We start from the raw sequence: 17,190 nt of genomic DNA, 5'->3' as shown, positions 1-17,190 counted from the left end.
TAATCTTAGAGAGTGTAATGACCTATACATGATGGATCACCATTAACTCATAGATCCATGATTCGGATAAGAATCGAGGGTCCAGAAGTGTAGGAAGTGTTCTCTGAAACTCTAACAATATCGGATTCTTGATAAGTTTAAGGGTTAGAAATAGATCTGCTAAGTCAGGTTTGGTTTTATATTGAGTATATCTTTGGATGAGGAGTTTGGAGAAGCAGACCTCACCAAGAGGCATAAATCTCATATAAAAGACTGAGCTTGCGGGATGAAGTCTGACTTTGTGAGGCTAATATTCAGTAGAGAGGCCAATAATATAAAATAATATAATTTCTTTCCTCGTAGAACCACCATCCTTTGTAAAAAAGCTGGAGAACCTCAGCTCCTTGGTTGGCAGCGAGGTTTCTCTGCAGTGCGCTCTTAAGGGTTCAGAGCCAATGACTGTGTCCTGGACAAAGGACAACCATGAGCTGAAAGAGGCTGAAAACGTTCAGATTATATATGAGAACAACACCGCCGTCCTGCACATCACCAGTTTACAGAGCAAACATGGCGGCAAATACTCTTGCCAGGCGCAGAATCAGGCCGGGAGCCAGACATGCTCTGCTGTGTTGACAGTCAAAGGTTGGTTAAAGTACTCTAGTTTGAAACGGTGTGTTCAGGCGATCCTTATCAACTCGTAAAGTCACTCATTTATAACTTTACAAGATGGAATTTCCCCTCAAATGGTCAACAAGGAGACAAGTTTACCAATTATGACATTTGGCAAACGGCTCAAACGATGGACGATGGACTTTGTTCGGCCTTCAGTATTTAGGTGCTTCCCAGAATTTTGGATGGGGGATAGATTCTAGGGATGCACGGTACGTGGTGCAGTTGCCAGGTCCGCTTCTTATTTTGTGACCAACCTGACCAACTCAGTGTCATTAAAAGAGAACAACTAAACGTGTATCATTCCTTCAAGCAATTAATTTTAGGAGGAAAAAAGTTGTTCTCTTTATGCACAAGACACGTACCGAAACCATGGACAATACCGTGGGTTAATTACACTGTTGCACCCTAATAGATTCACCATAGACCCTAGAGCAACTCAACATAAATATTTGGGAAATGACTGTTACATTATCATCTTGTGACTTTGCAAGTTAATGAGGACCGGATGCATCTTTAGAATCTGTAGTTTGTTATTGACTTAAGATATAAGATTACTTGCTGACTGTTGTGTTTAACGTCTCAGAGCCTGCTAAGGTCACAGAGGAGGCCAAGTCCATCAGTGTGACTCAGGGCGACCCGGCCACGCTGGAGGCCAGGTTCCATGGCACAAAACCGCTGAAGGCCAGATGGTTTAAAGCTGGCAAGGAGCTGACCTCAGGCCAGAGATATAAAGTACACGGCACAGACACCAGCTCTGTGCTCAAGATTATTAAAACAGAGAAAAGTGACAGTGGCGACTACACCTTTGAGGTTTCCAATGATGTGGGCCAAAGTTCTTGCGAGGCCACACTCACCATTCTCGGTCAGTTCTTAATGGTTACCCTAAATCTTAACATCTGGTTTGTTTAATTACATCTTACTTTAAACATTGCTTCTCACCTCCTTTGTCCTCCATCTGTGTTAGATCAAATAATTCCACCGTCTTTTACAAGAAAACTGAAGCAGACAGAAGGTATCAAAGGATCGTTTGCTCATCTGGAGTGTCTTGTATCTGGCTCCCTGCCGATAACGATACAGTGGTACAGAGATGAGAAAGAGATCCAGGCTGATGACAAACACAAATGCACATTCTTTGAAAATGTTGCTTTTCTGGAAATCTCTAATCTTGACAGTAAAGACAGTGGCAGCTATACCTGCATTGCTAAAAATAAAGCAGGAACTGTCCAGTGCTCGGGGATCTTGTTTGTCAAAGGTTTGAACACAATTTAATGTGTCTAATCAAAGTAATGCTACACAACTTAAAATATATTTGCAGCTTTCTCAAGCATTATTCCATTTTTTTCTCTTCCAGAACCACCTTGCATTCTTGAAAAGCCTGAATCCATGAATGTTTTGCCCGGCTCAAAGGTCCAGTTTAACGTACTGGTCTCTGGCACACCACCACTGACCATCAAATGGTTTAAAAACAAGAAAGAGATTTTATCCAGCACCGACTGCAATGTGGTCAAAGACAACACCTCAAGCTCACTGGAGCTCTTCTTTGCTAAAACCTCAGATTCTGGAGAATATGTGTGTGAGATACAGAACAATGTGGGCTCCACTTCATGCCAGACAACACTCTTTGTTAAAGGTCACCCTTCTTTTTGTGAAACTGAGTCTGTAAATATGTCTCCATCCATCTGTTCTTATTGGCATTTTATAATTCAGAAGTCATGCATTGAAGACTGATCCTTCACTTTTTGATTTGGTCAAAGTCAGTTAGTAAGTTAGTGTTTTCATTGAAAACTTTGCTGCACCTCCCACTTCCCCACTGCACTGGCCAAAAACTGCTCAAACCATCTGCAAATGGCAAAGATGACCAGCAGGGGGCAGTGTAAGTGCAATGTTAAAGTCAGTGGGATCTCTATATATTTATATATAATATATTTAGTTTTGCAGTTTCTGGATATTCACAAAACAATTGATGGACAAACACGTTTTAGATTTGAGAAGCATTTGGGTGGAAACATAATTGTGAGCTATTTAGAGATCAGAGTTTTCTCCTCCTTGTCTCCATAATGGTTACCGCAATCATTTTATTTTGTTTCTCAGAGCCCCCTAAGTTCACACGAACTCCGGCCCGTGTGTCTGTGGTCCGTCCCGGTCAGAGTAAAGTGTTTGAGTGCCAGGTGACCGGCACACCTGAGATAGACATCTACTGGTTTAAGGAAGGCTCTGAGATCAGCCCCAGTGATCGATACAGGATGGCCTTTGTTAACTCTGTGGCCACTCTGGAAGTCTGTGGGGCTGATACCAAAGACAGTGGGCTTTACTACTGCGAGGCTCGTAATGAGGCCGGCAGTGAGAGCTGCAACATGGAGCTCAAGGTCAAAGGTTAGTTATGCCAGAAGACTTGTTGTGCAAGAGTTGTAAGAAAGTAGGATTGGAGGCAAGTGTTTCCCAAACACTAGACTGTATTGGTTTTAATGTTAGGTTCCTGAAACGATATGATTATTTCAAATTGAGCCATTTTACCTTAACTAGCTGGCCAAATATTATGGTTAATCAATCCGAACAGTTTAAATTCTCTCTCAGCTGAAATAATTTATTTGTGAAACTTAATTTCCAAATTAATAGAATATCCTGATAGAGTTTGTCAGTGGCGTAAATTATTATCCAGGAAACAGTGAACTCTTCAGAAAAAGGTGGGTGACAGTGTGTTTTCTTTCATCTCAGAACCGCCAACATTCATTAGAGAGCTGGCTCCAGCTGATGTTGTGAAGGGCTCCAGTGCCTGTTTTGAGTGTGAGATTTCTGGGACTGGTCCATTTGAGATAACCTGGCACAAAGATGTGAAGGAGATCAAACCCAGTGCTAAACACGGCTTCTCCCAGACAAATGGCAATGTGCGTCTGGAGGTGCACAGGTGTGACACTGTAGATATGAGTGAATACCACTGCACTGTTTCTAACGAGGTGGGAAGCTGTACTTGTAAGACTACGCTGAGCCTCAAAGGTTGGTCTGATCAGAATTACAATGTTCTTTCTTTTTAGGTAATAACTGACCATTTACTTAAACATTTCATTGGCTTTCTCTAATAGAACCACCAACATTTAACAAGAGGATTGAGGACACTGCCACTGTTCTGGGTAAAAAGGCAGAGTTTCAGTGTGTTGTGGAGGGTTCTCCCACTCTCTCTGTACAATGGCAAAAAGATGATAACTGGATTTTGGAGGATCCAAAGATTGAGAGAACATTTACGAACAATGTGGCAACTCTCAGGATTCCTGCCTGTGAGGCAACACACAGCGGGAAGTACACCTGCCAGGTGGTGAATGAGGCCGGGCAGGACAAGTGCTTTGCTACCCTAACGGTGCAAGGTATACCTGTGCTCAACTAATCATGGCTATCAAATCTTTTTTGGTTTTTACTGTGTTAGAAACATTGACTTTGCTTTGCATTGTAGAGCCTCCTTGTATCACAGAGAAACCTGAAGTGATAAAGGTTACAGTGGGAGATCCAGTCAGTCTGGACTGTAAGGTAACAGGCTCACCTGAGCTCAGAGTGAAATGGATGAAAGGTGGCAGGGAGCTTCAGTCCATCAGGCAGCACAAGCTGACCTTTGAAAACAACATGAGCAGCCTAAAGGTTCAGTCCGCTCAGAAAGAGGACGAAGGAGAGTATGTCTTCGAGGTGGCAAACCACATCAGTAGCTGCAGCTGCACGGTCAAACTGATCGTACTAGGTTGGTGTGAAAACATAAACTCCTGTGGTACATTGTGACATGTTGAACAAAGTCTAATTCTTATTATTCTTTTGGTAACAGAACAAGTAATTGCCCCAAGTTTCATCAAACCTCTGGTAGAAATGCAAGAGATTTTGGGCTCCTTTGTTCAGATAAGTTGCAAAATATCCGGGTCCCTCCCGATCTCTGTGGAATGGAAAAAAGACGGGATTAAAATCACGAGTGGTGTAAAACACAAACTCATTCAGCAGGACAATTCTGTGTCCGTTGAAATTGAACAACTAGAGAGATCGGACGCAGGGTCCTACTCTTGCAAACTGACCAACGCAGCAGGAAGCTGTGAATGCACTGGATCCCTCATGGTTAAAGGTTAGACATTGATTCCCAACATGATCGGTCGTGCAGTCCTCAATCAAAGGTGAGTACCTCTTTAACATGGTCCGTCTTGTTTTCTTCAGAACCTCCCAGCTTTGTGACGCTGCCTGAATCCCAGGCGGCCATACCCAATGCCACTGTACGCTTCAAAGGCACATTTAAGGGGACGGCTCCTTTCACGGTCAAATGGTTCAAGGATGACACAGAGCTCATGACCGGGCCCGCCTGTTTCACAGGGCTGGAGGGGCTGTCTTGCTTCTTAGACCTCTTTTCAGTGGCTTTCACCCAGAGTGGAGTTTACTCTTGCCAAGTCAGTAACGACGCTGGCTCTGTACGCTGTAGTGCAGACCTGACAGTCAAAGGTTGGACGTGCATCTTTCAGATCAACTCTTGCGTGGCTGTAACCATCTCATATGTGCATCACTGCAATAGTGATTCTCTGTCACCCTTTCCCAGCTTTCGCAGCACTTTCATTGTTACTATTTGAAGCTTTTCATTGCTGCAGCTGCTCATCAAGATCTGTTTGTTGCCTTTGAGATGCATCTGCATTACCACAACCATCCTGTCCCTGCTGCTAACCCATCATTGCCAGCTTACCTCATCTGCTCACCACTTGCCTGTTGTAACAATCTAGTTTTAGTGTCCCTACATCTACCAGAAGCTAATATATCTATATTTTGGCTTTTCAGAACCACCTGAGTTTGTGCTGAAACTCCCTGCCATTAAGTTTGTGAAGCAGGGTGAGTCACTCCGTCTGGAGTGCAAAGTCAGTGGCACAGCCCCCCTCAAAGCGACCTGGTACAAACAGGACACCAAGGTCATGGACGGGGGCAACTACAGAACTTCATTTGTTGACTCAGTAGCAGTCCTGGAACTGCTCTCCACCAGCTTTGATGATGATGGAGTTTATACCTGCGAAGCTCAGAATGATGCTGGCAGTGTCAGCTGCAGCACCACACTTACCGTTAAAGGTCAGCCTTTCGATGACTTCCTAATCATCATTTACTAATCATGGTCTGACTTTTTGAAGCACTGACTATTCAGTGAAATTAACGTCAAAGTTTTGTTGTTCCTTAAAGCTGGAATACGTAACAATTTAATAAGTATTTTATATATACGTCCAGAATGGTGGAGTTATCGTCAAATGCTCAGGCTGGAAACTTGGTTCAGTCCTTTTTTCCACCACTGAGAAATCAGCTTGTTGGGTGCCCCAGCCAATAAAAACATGCTGGAAACATTTCTGGTCAATTAAACACATTTTTGTCATAGTAGTATGAAGTTCAAACTAATTCCCCAAGTCTCCCCTCTTAGCTGTAGTGCTATTGTTCTTCCGCAACAAATTTGTCTCTTCAGCAGGGCTGCTGTACCTCCAATAGCCAACATCTTTGCCAGAAAAAATTGGCATTTTAGTTGTAGTTCCATCATATTTCCACAAAAAGTCCCCCACATTAACTATAATTCAATCAAACAACCACAAGTCCGCCATCTGGGCTGTAGTTCAAATCTCATCAAGTGCACTTTAATCAAACACTGACAGGTCCACCATGTGGACTGTAGTCACAATAAATGTCCACGTAAACTCTCAGCTTTAGTTTCCACACATTTTCCCAACTCAGCAGCCTTGACTATAGTTCCAACAACAAGTGTGCCAACACCTTAGTTGTAGTTCCAATAAACTTCCTTAACAACACCATCTTGGATGAAGGCGTTTTGCCGCTTTAAAGTGTGACAACACATGAAATGTTACGGGATTCCAGCTTTAATAATTCGTCATGGATTATTTTTCCGTGTTTACCTTAACTTTAACAGTTTCCTGATCTTTTTATAGACCCACCATCTTTTGTCAAAGTACCTCAGCCCGTTGAGGGGCTGAAGGGTAAGGACGTGAGTCTGTACTGCGAGATAAGCGGTACAGCTCCGTTCCAGATCACCTGGTTCAAAGACAGGAAACCTCTGATGGAGAGCAGGAAGTATAAGATGGTGAGCGAGGGCAGCTCGGCTACGCTGCATGTCATTGGGATAGAGTCGTCGGACGCCGGCGAATACGAGTGCAAAGTGTCAAACAATGTAGGAAGTGATACCTGCCAGACGTCAGTTAAACTCAGAGGTCAGTAGAAATTGCGATAAGTCATAATTATTAGATTTCTTAAAATACTTGTCACCTTGCTGACTTTACCTTTTTGCGCTGTTTTTCTCCTCTCTTCAGAGCCACCGTCGTTTGTGAAGAAACTGTCAAACATGACAGTGGTACTGGGAGAGGAGGTGACCCTTGTGGCCACTGTTAAAGGCTCTGAACCCATTACTGTGTCCTGGGTTCAAGACAAGGATCACATTCTCAGGGACGGTGACAACAGGAAAATCACCTTTGAGAACAACCAGGTCGCTCTTAAAGTCTTTAAGGCTGACGCAACCACGGCAGGCAAATACACCTGCCAACTCAGAAACGATGCTGGGAGTGTGGAGTGTTTCGCTAACTTGACTGTTCTAGGTTTGTAATCATATAACTCTCTCTTTCTCTTGCAGTTTTGTTTTTTGTCATCCTTCCTCCTCCTGCAGGTTTGATTAAGAGCATGTCCTCCTTCTTCTGTGTTAATTCCAGAACCTGCAAAGATCATAGACAAGCCAGACGCCCTCAGCGTGACGGCGGGAGACATCGCCGCCCTGGAGGTCAAAGTTTGTGGCACCCCGGAGCTGATACCGAAGTGGTTCAAGGACGGAGTCGAGCTGGCCTCCGGGAGGAAATACAAAATCTCATTTTCTCAGATGATTTCCAGCCTGAACGTGCTCTCTGCTGAGAAGGTGGACTCTGGAGAATATACATTCGAGGTTATGAACGAGGTCGGGAAGGACCTGAGCAAAATCAACCTGACCGTCTTAGGTTGGTAGTCTCCTCCTACTACTACGGCAATAGAATATCATCTCCTTAAACCCACACAACACTCAGATACTCTTAATCCTCTCCAGCTATTCTCAAAACCGCCATTTTCTTGCAATGGTTTTATAAAATAAACCTAACAGAGCAGATCAATTCTTTTATGAATAGTAATAGCTTTTTGGGGTCAGGTTATAGCATGGCTAACACTTATCAGCTTCAGTAGCACTAAAACATGGAGTTCCACAGGGCTCTGATGTCAGGCCCTTGTTATTTTCTACGCTGCTACGCTTTCCTTTGACAAAAATAACACAAGAAGAAAGAACCTCAACATGTGCATCAAATTTCTACAGTTAAACTCAGAAAAATCAGAGATAATTGTCATTGGACTAAACTTTAGCAAGAACACATCACACATCTCTTTAAGAACCATTTTAATAATCACCCTTCAGGCTCGTCGGTGGTTAGCTCCAGACTACAAAGCTGACCTTCTGTACAGAATCACTAGTTTAGACTTGCTTTAGACTGGCTTTTGTTGATTTTACTTACCCTCACTTAGAACTATCTTTATCTACACAATTACATTTTAAATTCACCAACAAAAGCAAATGTTTTCAATGGAAAATGTTGAGTCTAAAACTGACAAAAAAGAGAATGACTCAACAAGCTTATGAATCCAACCAGATTTTTATTGTAACCTTTCAGTTAGGGCTTGGAGATATGACCTCAAATCAATGTCACGATTAATTGAACATTTTACCGCGATTAGGATTAATGAACGGTTATTTTGTTTTTGTTTTTTGTCCTCAGAATTCACTGACACGGTTGTCTTCTGTAAATATGCTCAACTACTAAAGCAGGGATATATTTTCTAATGAAAAAGTGCATATGTTTGTGATTTTAAAGAAATGAAGGAAATGCACACCGATGAACTATTTTGAGGTTATTTATTGAATATTATAAACTGAAATCAAAGCATCGCTTGAAAGGAAAACATCACATTTTAGTTTTGAAGTAGAAATCAACCTCTCCAAAACAGTAGAAAATAAATAACGTGCACTTCTTGCAGTGTTTGCAGTTCACTACTTTTTGTTCGATGTCGACATGACTTTTTACTTGGGTACAAACCGCTTGATTTGCTCGGTTGGCTTGATTGATTTGAGTTCTTCTCCATGCTGCTTCCATGTCGTGGATTGGATGGAATTAAAATAATCGTCATGGGCAAGATCACGTCAGTTAGAGGTTTTGAATGTTGCTTACGATTAATTTTCAATTAATTGCCCAGCCGTACTTTCAATATTTATTTGACAGTTTTCTATACTAGGTCCAACAGCCTGTTAATGACCTTTAACTCCTCATAGATAAGATCAGTCCTCCAATATTCACAAGGAAGTTGAAGGACTGCAACACAGTGGTGGGAGCAGCCGGAGAGATGGAGTGCAAAGTGTCCGGCTCGCCTCCTTTCATCATCTCCTGGTACCACGACGGGGAGGAGATCCAGAGTGGACCCAACTACGAGATCTCATTCAGCAACAACAGCTGCATGCTCAGAGTGTCCACGCTGAAGCTGTCCGACTCAGGAATGTACAAATGTAAAGCTGTGAACAAGGCCGGGTCCACTGAGACCATGTCCTCGCTGGTCGTCAAAGGTCAGAAAGACGTGATGCACATTAAGTACTTTGAGTGGAGGGAGAAGGTGTTTTACTCTTCCATTAACACTCTGATTCCACCCTGTTTGAACCCAGAACCTCCATCCTTTGTGGTGGCGCCGCAGCCGGTGGATGCCATGCCTGGCTCCAACGTGACGTTCTCTGCCATGGTGAAGGGCAGCGCCCCCCTGAAGCTGAAGTGGTTCAGAGGAGCCAAGGAGATCCTGTCCGGACATGGCTGTAACTTCTCCCTGAAGGACAACCAGGTTATTCTGGAGCTCTTCAGCGTGGACAGAAATCACGCCGGAGAGTACACCTGTCAGATCATCAACGAGGCGGGGAAGGAGAGCTGCCCCGTGAACCTTACCGTCAAAGGTCAGTCTCACCTCAATATTATACTTATCCTCTTGGACCCCATCATTTAAAAGTAAGGTTTTTTTTTTAAATCAGTGCCAAACAACATTTGATGTACCCATTCAGAACTTGGCATGCTGTTAGTTAGTTAATTACTTAATTAGTTTGACCTTTAAATATATTGTCTCTGTACAGTTTTTAATTGAAAGTGTCTCATTCTGTTTCAGTTTTAGCTTTTTTGGAATGGGGGGTTGTACGTTTATGTCTGCTGATGGGTGGTGGGAGTAAAATAAACTGCATATTTATCTGTATTTATAAATCTAATGAGATCAAATCAGATGAAACCCAAATTGGACATCGTTGCATGAAAACACTTAGGAGGAATTCGATAAAGTAAAGCACATTTAAATGGGCCTTAAACTCCACATTAGATTAACTCTCGAAGGCTTTTTCTTTCAGTCTGGACATGATACGTCTGCAGACCACATTTCTTACATCTATGTGAAGTTTAAAGATGGAAAGATGCTGATATCGAGCCAGTTTGTAACACGAGCATGAGAACCATATTTAATTATTTTCTGACACGTGTTGAGCTCACCAAGCCCCTCAAAAATGTGTCTGAAGAGGCCAAAAAAATACTAATAATAACAGCTTATGTTAAGTTTCAGTTGGGTCCACCTTTCTGTCAGAAACCATTGATGATAATCTCTTCTTCTAGATTAGTTTATCATCAGTTTCTGAACTGAACTGTGTGTCTGACTGTGTCGCTCAGAGCCGGCCGCCTTCTCCAAGAAGCTGAAGGACGTGTCGGTGGAAAAAGGCAAACCTCTGACGCTGGAGTGCACCTACACCGGAACTCCGAAGATCACCGTGAACTGGTACAAGGACGGCCAACAGATCTTTGCCTCCTACAAGTACAACATCACCACCACAGAAAGCTCCTGCATCCTCGAGTGTCTGAGCACTGACGACAAGGAGGCAGCAGGGAGGTTCTCCTGCGAAGTATCCAACGACGCCGGCAGAGACAAGTGTGACGCCGTCGTGTCCATCCTCGGTCAGTCCGGCTTCTGTTCGCTTTTCAGAGAAACCTTTCAATGTGTCTGCAGTTAACTTTAAAGTTCTGTCACATCCTGTTGTTGGTTTTAGCTTAGCTCACTGTAGGAGAAGAAGCAGCTCCACTCAGAGCTCTAAAATGTCTCCAAACATGATGGTTTATCCAACAGAACTACACGTTTTCATTCATTATATTTATTCTAATCTTCAATTAAGTTTTCATTTATTCCCATTTCCATCTGTAACTCACACAAAAGCTGTTCAATATAAACCCCCTGATAATACCAGTCAGGTGCTTTTTATTCTCTAATGTGTAATTAAAAGTGGCAAATCTGAAAAAAAAAAGTGGGGGAAAAAACAACTTTTTTCTCCCAGATTCACCACTTTAATCTCACAAATCTGCAAAAAATGTTCTCGTAGGTTTGCCACTTTAATCTCGTCAACTTTTTCTACCATTAATTTGAGATTTTTGTGGTCACAAATTTGAGATTTTTTTCTCTCACAAATTTGTAACTTTTTTACCATTAATTTGAGTATGTAATATCCTCCAATATTCTCTAGGGATGAAATTTGGAATTTGTAAGTATTTCAATGCGTGCCCTATTAAGGGTTAATTCTACTTGTCATACCTGTTTCTGTGAAGTTATAACAGTGTCGTCTGTGCAGCACCAGCTCCGTCCAGCAGGTGTCAGGCTTCTCACTACTGTTTGTCCCCACAGAGCCTCCATACTTCGTGGAGTCCCTGGAGCCGATGGAGGTGACGTCTGGAGACGCCGTGTGTCTGAAGTGTCAGGTGGCGGGAACGCCCGACATCAAAGTGTCGTGGTTCAAGGCGGACGGGAAGGTCCGGTCCAGCCCCACCTGCAGGCTGGAGTACACCAAGGGGGTCGCCTGCCTGAAGCTCACCAAGGCCACCAAGGCCGACATCGGAGAGTACACCTGCAAGGCGGAGAACCAGATTGGCTCTGCCTCCTCCACCTGCAGACTCTCCGTGCTCGGTGAGTCTACATCTACCTGCATCTGTGTCTCTAAAGTTCACTTTCACTGCCAAAATATTAACTTTTCTCACCGATACAATGTTTGTTTTCCTATTAGAAATATGATAAGATTAGAAATTCCTTTCTGAGTCCCACAGCAGTGTCAATAAAGCTATAAAGCATCAATAAAACAGCAATAAATAGTAAACAAGCAATATAATCTAAAAAGAATATTAAAAGTATTAGCAATTTTGGTAACGCTTTATATTAAGGTCCTTGTAATAACCATTAATTAACAAGTAATAAGGCCCTTGTAAGTCCTTACAAGATGCTTATTAACATTATTGTGTGTTTATAAGCTTATATAAGTGTTAATAATGGCATTACAAACACCCATAATTTATGGTCCTTATGGATTACAGATGATACAGAATACAGGATCAGTCATATAGAGCACCAATATTAGTGACATCTAATTTCTCTATATAATTCAAAAAGGGTTTCCAAATAGCATAACATTTTTGAATACATCCTCTTGTAGAATAACAAATCTTTTCTAATACCAAGTGGTGTAGAAGATCATTGATAAAATAAAGGTTTTGAATGCTTAAATATCATCTTTGCCGTTTTTTAATGTGGCCCCTGATTAAACACTGGCCCCTGCTTGGCCCCCACAGTACCATTGGTCTAGAACCGTTAATCCTAATGTTCCTCCGTCTCTTCGCCTCAGAGGCCAAAACGCCGCCGTCCTTCCCGAAGAAGATCACCAGCCTGCAGCAGACGGAGGGTGAGCCCGTCCGCTTCGAGTGCCGCGTGGCCGGCTCTTCGCCGGTCGACGTGGCGTGGCTGAAGGACGGCGAGCCACTGCAGCCGGGCGGAGACTTCTCCATGCTGTACGACGACAACACGGCCGCGCTGCTGATCGGCCGCGGAGAGAAGAGACACTCCGGGGAATACACCTGCGTGGCCACCAACAGCGTAGGCTCCGCCTCCTGCAGAGCCAAGCTCACGCTGCAAGGTCGGTACTGTTAGCCACTTTATCCTTTATCATAACGCCTTCATGCTGCAGCAGGGAGAGATCCTCCTGCTCAGTTCCTCCTCCTCCTCCTCCTCCTCCTCCTCCTCCCGCCTGAGATTAAAGTTTTTCAGGGCGTTCCTTTGTGTGATAAGGAAACTTCCTGTCCTCACGCCTTTCTCTCTCCTCCTCTCTGTCTCTCTTTCTCCTCCTCTCTGTCTCTCTTTCTCCTCCTCTTTCTCCTCTTTCTCCTCTCTCCTCTGCCTCTCTCTCTCTCTCCTCTCTCTTCTCCTCCTTCTCTCTCTCTCTTCTCCTCCTCCTCTCTCCTCCTCTCTCTCTCTCTCCTCTCTCCTCCTCTCTCTCTCTCTCCTCTCTCCTCCTCTCTCTCTCTCTCCTCTCTCCTCCTCTCTCTCTTCTCTCTTTCTCCTCATCTCTCTCCTCTCTCCTCCTCTTTCTCTTCTCTCTTTCTCCTCCTCTCTCTCCTCTCTCTTCTCCTCCTCCTCTCTCTCCTCTCTCCTCCTCCTCTCTCTCCTCTCTCTACTCCTGCCACCTGAGACACTTTTTTAAATCACCTTCAGGTCACAATGTTTAACCATAACGTAACGTAACGTAACGTAACGTAACGTAACGTAACGTAACGTAACTTAACTTAACTTAACTTAACTTAACTTAACTTAACTTAACTTAACTTAACTTAACTTAACTTAACTTAACTTAACTTAACTTAACTTAACTTAACTTAACTTAACTTAACTTAACTGAGAAACCTGCAGAGAAAAGTTCTTGTGTCAGATGTTGTGTGAGACAGTGTGATGCTGTAAACATGTAAACAAACATGTAAACAAACATGTAAACGTGTTGTCTTGCCTCTTGGCGGCCTCCTGCAGAGCCCCGCTACCCGCCGCTCTTTGACAGGAAGTTGTCACCGCTAGAGGTGACGGTGGGCGACAGCATCGAGCTGGAGTGTCACATGACCGGCTCCGCCCCCATCAAGGTCACGTGGTCCAAAGACCACAAAGACATCCGCAGCGGCGGCAACTACAAGATGAGCTGCGAGGACAACACGCCTCACCTGAGCATCCTGAAGGCCGACAAGAACGACTCGGGGAGATACTTCTGCCACGCCACCAACGACTCGGGCAAGGACTCGTGCTCTGCTGACATCACGGTCAAAGGTATTTAACCCGGGAGATACCGGGAGATACCGGGCGCTAATAGAGCCCAGAGGAAAAAACACACTAACAAGTTTTTAACATTTTTTTCAAGTGGTGTTTTAAAAAAAAAAAAAACTGACTATGCTCGTAAGAGCTTCTTCCTTATTTTATTCTTCCATTTCTTCCACGCCATAAAAATCCCCTGAATGTTACCTTGTGGAGAGGCTAGAGTGGATGAAATCATTGCTAGAGTGGAGAAGGAGAGGCCAATTTGTCAAAAAAATAAATTTAGAAACTCTGCTCAAGGCCACAGATTCCACTCTACAGAAATCATTTATACATAGAAACAAATCGGTTCACTGATAGGAGCTACGGTTTGGCCAAAAATGCTTTCTGTTCGAGGGAACTTTCAGCTGGTTTTCTCTCTCAGTGGGGTCAAATGTCACAGGAGCAGCTGTGGTTGATTGCTCTGCTCTGATTGGTTGCCGCCACCTGGCCCTGGTTGCTTAGCTACCAAAGCCTACAGCCTAGTTATTATAACTCTATGTTGAATGTTTTTCCTCTTTTTTATAATCTTTATTTTTAACATTTTTATTCCTTACTGTAGTTATTTCTTTAAAAAAAAAAAAAAATATTATGAAACATTTTTTATTTCATAAATATTTAAAATATTATTTTATGAATTTTATTATATTATTTTTGTAGCATTATTTTTATTTATTTATTTAAATAATAATTATGAAACATTTTTTTAAAATATATTTTTAAAATTATTTTAATATTATTTTTGTATTATTATTTTTATTTAGTTTTTTTGTCAGATTATTATTAAGTATTTCAAGCAGGAAAAAGTTTTTTTCACCTGGTGATTTTTTCCCCAATAATTTCTTATTATTATTATTATTATTGTTCTTTGTTGAATGTTTTTTCTCTTTTTTATGATCTTTATTTATAAAATTTTGATCCCTTACTGTAGTTACTTCAAAAAATAATTATCAAACATTTTTTATTTCATAAATAAATATTTCATTATTTTGATAATTCTTTTTTATAAATTTTATTATATTATTTTTGTATCATTATTTTTATTTATGTATTATTATTTATTATTTATTATTATTTTGTTTGTATTATTTGTATGTATTTTAAGAAGAAAAGGTATCGACTTTATTCATTTTTCTCAGTATTTTTTTCTTTTTCTTCTTTTTGTCTTTTGGTGAAAATTCAGCTTGATGGCCCATTTTATTATTATTATTATTAGTATTATTATTATTATTATTAATAAGATTTTTGACCTGGAAACAAGTGGGGAGAATTTATTTTTCTTTTATCATGTTTCTTATTCATTTATGTGTTATATCTTCAGCTGTGAAAACAGGTATCAAAAATGTTTTACTAAAATCTTTGTTTTGTAAGGTTATTATGTGAAACACCAGGTGATTTCTTCTTTACTAATTTACTTACTAATAATTTTCTAACTTACGTTTTTGTAAAAACTCTTGAAAACAGGTGAAAAACATTTTTCTTTAAGTCAGGAAAATCTTTCAGGTGACAACAATCTTGTGAGGAGAAATTAAAACTCATCTTTTAATTTAAATCAAACTCAGAAACTGGACCTGAGTCTTTCTTATGAACCGGTCTCTCCGGGCTCCCGTTCTCTTCATTAACACTCAGCCCAGTTTTTCAGGGCGTTTCTTTGTGTGATAAGGGAACTTCCCGTCTTTTGCCCCTCTTTCTCCTCCTCTCAGAGCGTAAGAACCCTCCGGTGTTCACCAAGAAGCCTTCAGACCACATCGAGGACCTGGAGGGGAAGCTGGTGAAGATCGAGGGCCGCGTGTCCGGCTCCCAGCCGATGGCCGTCAGCTGGTTCAAGGACGACTCGGAGATCCGCAGCTCCGACAAATACGACATCACCTTCAAGAGCAACGTGGCCGTGCTCTGCATCAGGAGCAGCCAGGTGACGGACAGCGGCAGGTACAGCTGCCGCGCCGCCAACGAGGCCGGCAGCACTTCCTGTGACGTCACCGTGGGGATCTCAGGTCGGCATCACCTGTTACATTTAACTTTTACATTCAGTCATTTAGCAGACGCTCTTATCCAAAGCGACTTACAGAAAAAAGGGAAACAATCAAGGTATAGTGGATTAACCCTTTATCAGGCAAAGAACTATATTTGGTAACTTCAGGTAATGTTTAGAGAAAAAAGTAGCAAATTTACTAGATTAAAGTGGACAATCTACAAGAAAAAAAAGGCGGAGATTTGAGAGATTTAAAGTGGCAAATCTGCGCGAAAAAAGTTGCAGATTTATGAGAAAAAAGTGGGAAAAAAGCGACTTTTTTCTCCCAGATTCACCACTTTAACCCTTAATAGGTCACTCATTGAAGTACTTGCAAATTTCAACCCTAGAGAATATTGGAGGATATTACATACAGCCAGAATATGTAAAAAAAAAACATACGAAAATAATATTTTGAGAAAAAAGTTTACGAGATTAAAGTGGCAAATCAACGAGAAATAAAATGCGTAGATTTATGAGATTTAAAGTGGTGAATCTAGGAGAAAAAAGTTGCTTTTTTCCCAGATTTGCCATTTTAATCTAGTAAATTTGCAACTTTTTTCTCGAAATATTACCTGAAGTTACCAAATATAGTTATTTGCCTGATAAAGGGTTAACAGCCGTTAGTGCAGCAATAAGTGGGTAGCGAGGATTATTAAAGGAGTAGCTCTGGAGGAAAGCAGAGGTACCAGTTTGTTCTGATCGCTCTAAAAAAACAATTTCTTCATTTTTCTTTACAAAACACATATGTAGACGTTCAGGAAGAACTCAGGATGCTCAAAGTGAAGTTGGTTCACTAATAGGAGCTACGGTTTGGCCAAAAATGTTTTCTGTTCGAGGGGAACTTTCAGCTGGTTTTCTCTTTCTAAGTGGCGTCAAATGTCACAGGAGGAGCTGTGGTTGATTGCTCTGCTCTGATTGGTGGCCACCAACTGGCCCTGGTTGCTTGGCTACCAAAGCCTATCACAAAATTACGAGAAATTATTAATACACACACAAATACAATTTAAATATTTATGTCAGGGGTTTGTTTATTTCAGGAATTATTTAATTGGGTTTATTTATCTTTTAAAAAAAACCTTGTCTTTATTTAACCTCCTGTGACCCTGCGTCCTCATATGTGGACATTACATTTTAGGTTTGCCTTTTGACCTTTTACTTCATTCTGCTTAACTATCACATGTTGTCCTCAGTAGAACACACTCTAGAAAAAGCACAATACATCAGTCAGTGTAAAAATCAGATGGCAGCATCTTGGTAAAGTCAATCAACAGCTTATCCGCAGACAAAAGTGGACCAGGTACAAAACC

At 41.8% G+C, this 17,190-nt stretch overlaps 1 protein-coding gene across 1 annotated transcript in view; it reads left to right on the top strand.

The window, feature by feature from the left end:
* The window catches only part of ttn.2 (titin, tandem duplicate 2), a 219,891-nt gene that overhangs the window by 51,659 nt on the left and 151,042 nt on the right, over positions 1 to 17,190 (top strand). The window contains exons 47-67 of the mRNA XM_059342393.1: positions 343 to 621; positions 1,235 to 1,513; positions 1,616 to 1,903; positions 2,003 to 2,281; positions 2,743 to 3,024; positions 3,367 to 3,645; positions 3,732 to 4,010; positions 4,097 to 4,375; positions 4,457 to 4,744; positions 4,834 to 5,112; positions 5,440 to 5,721; positions 6,579 to 6,857; positions 6,957 to 7,238; positions 7,350 to 7,628; positions 8,984 to 9,271; positions 9,368 to 9,646; positions 10,398 to 10,679; positions 11,398 to 11,676; positions 12,386 to 12,673; positions 13,558 to 13,845; positions 15,573 to 15,863. Of these exons, the coding sequence (XP_059198376.1) occupies positions 343 to 621; positions 1,235 to 1,513; positions 1,616 to 1,903; positions 2,003 to 2,281; positions 2,743 to 3,024; positions 3,367 to 3,645; positions 3,732 to 4,010; positions 4,097 to 4,375; positions 4,457 to 4,744; positions 4,834 to 5,112; positions 5,440 to 5,721; positions 6,579 to 6,857; positions 6,957 to 7,238; positions 7,350 to 7,628; positions 8,984 to 9,271; positions 9,368 to 9,646; positions 10,398 to 10,679; positions 11,398 to 11,676; positions 12,386 to 12,673; positions 13,558 to 13,845; positions 15,573 to 15,863 (5,928 nt within the window). The remainder of the gene's footprint in view (positions 1 to 342; positions 622 to 1,234; positions 1,514 to 1,615; positions 1,904 to 2,002; positions 2,282 to 2,742; positions 3,025 to 3,366; positions 3,646 to 3,731; positions 4,011 to 4,096; positions 4,376 to 4,456; positions 4,745 to 4,833; positions 5,113 to 5,439; positions 5,722 to 6,578; positions 6,858 to 6,956; positions 7,239 to 7,349; positions 7,629 to 8,983; positions 9,272 to 9,367; positions 9,647 to 10,397; positions 10,680 to 11,397; positions 11,677 to 12,385; positions 12,674 to 13,557; positions 13,846 to 15,572; positions 15,864 to 17,190) is intronic.

Source organism: Centropristis striata, chromosome 10 (genome assembly GCF_030273125.1).
Source record: "Centropristis striata isolate RG_2023a ecotype Rhode Island chromosome 10, C.striata_1.0, whole genome shotgun sequence".
Lineage (NCBI taxonomy): Eukaryota > Metazoa > Chordata > Actinopteri > Perciformes > Serranidae > Centropristis > Centropristis striata.
The sequence above is the reverse complement of the archived record's forward strand: the minus strand, read 5'-3'. Positions and strand labels throughout refer to the sequence as shown.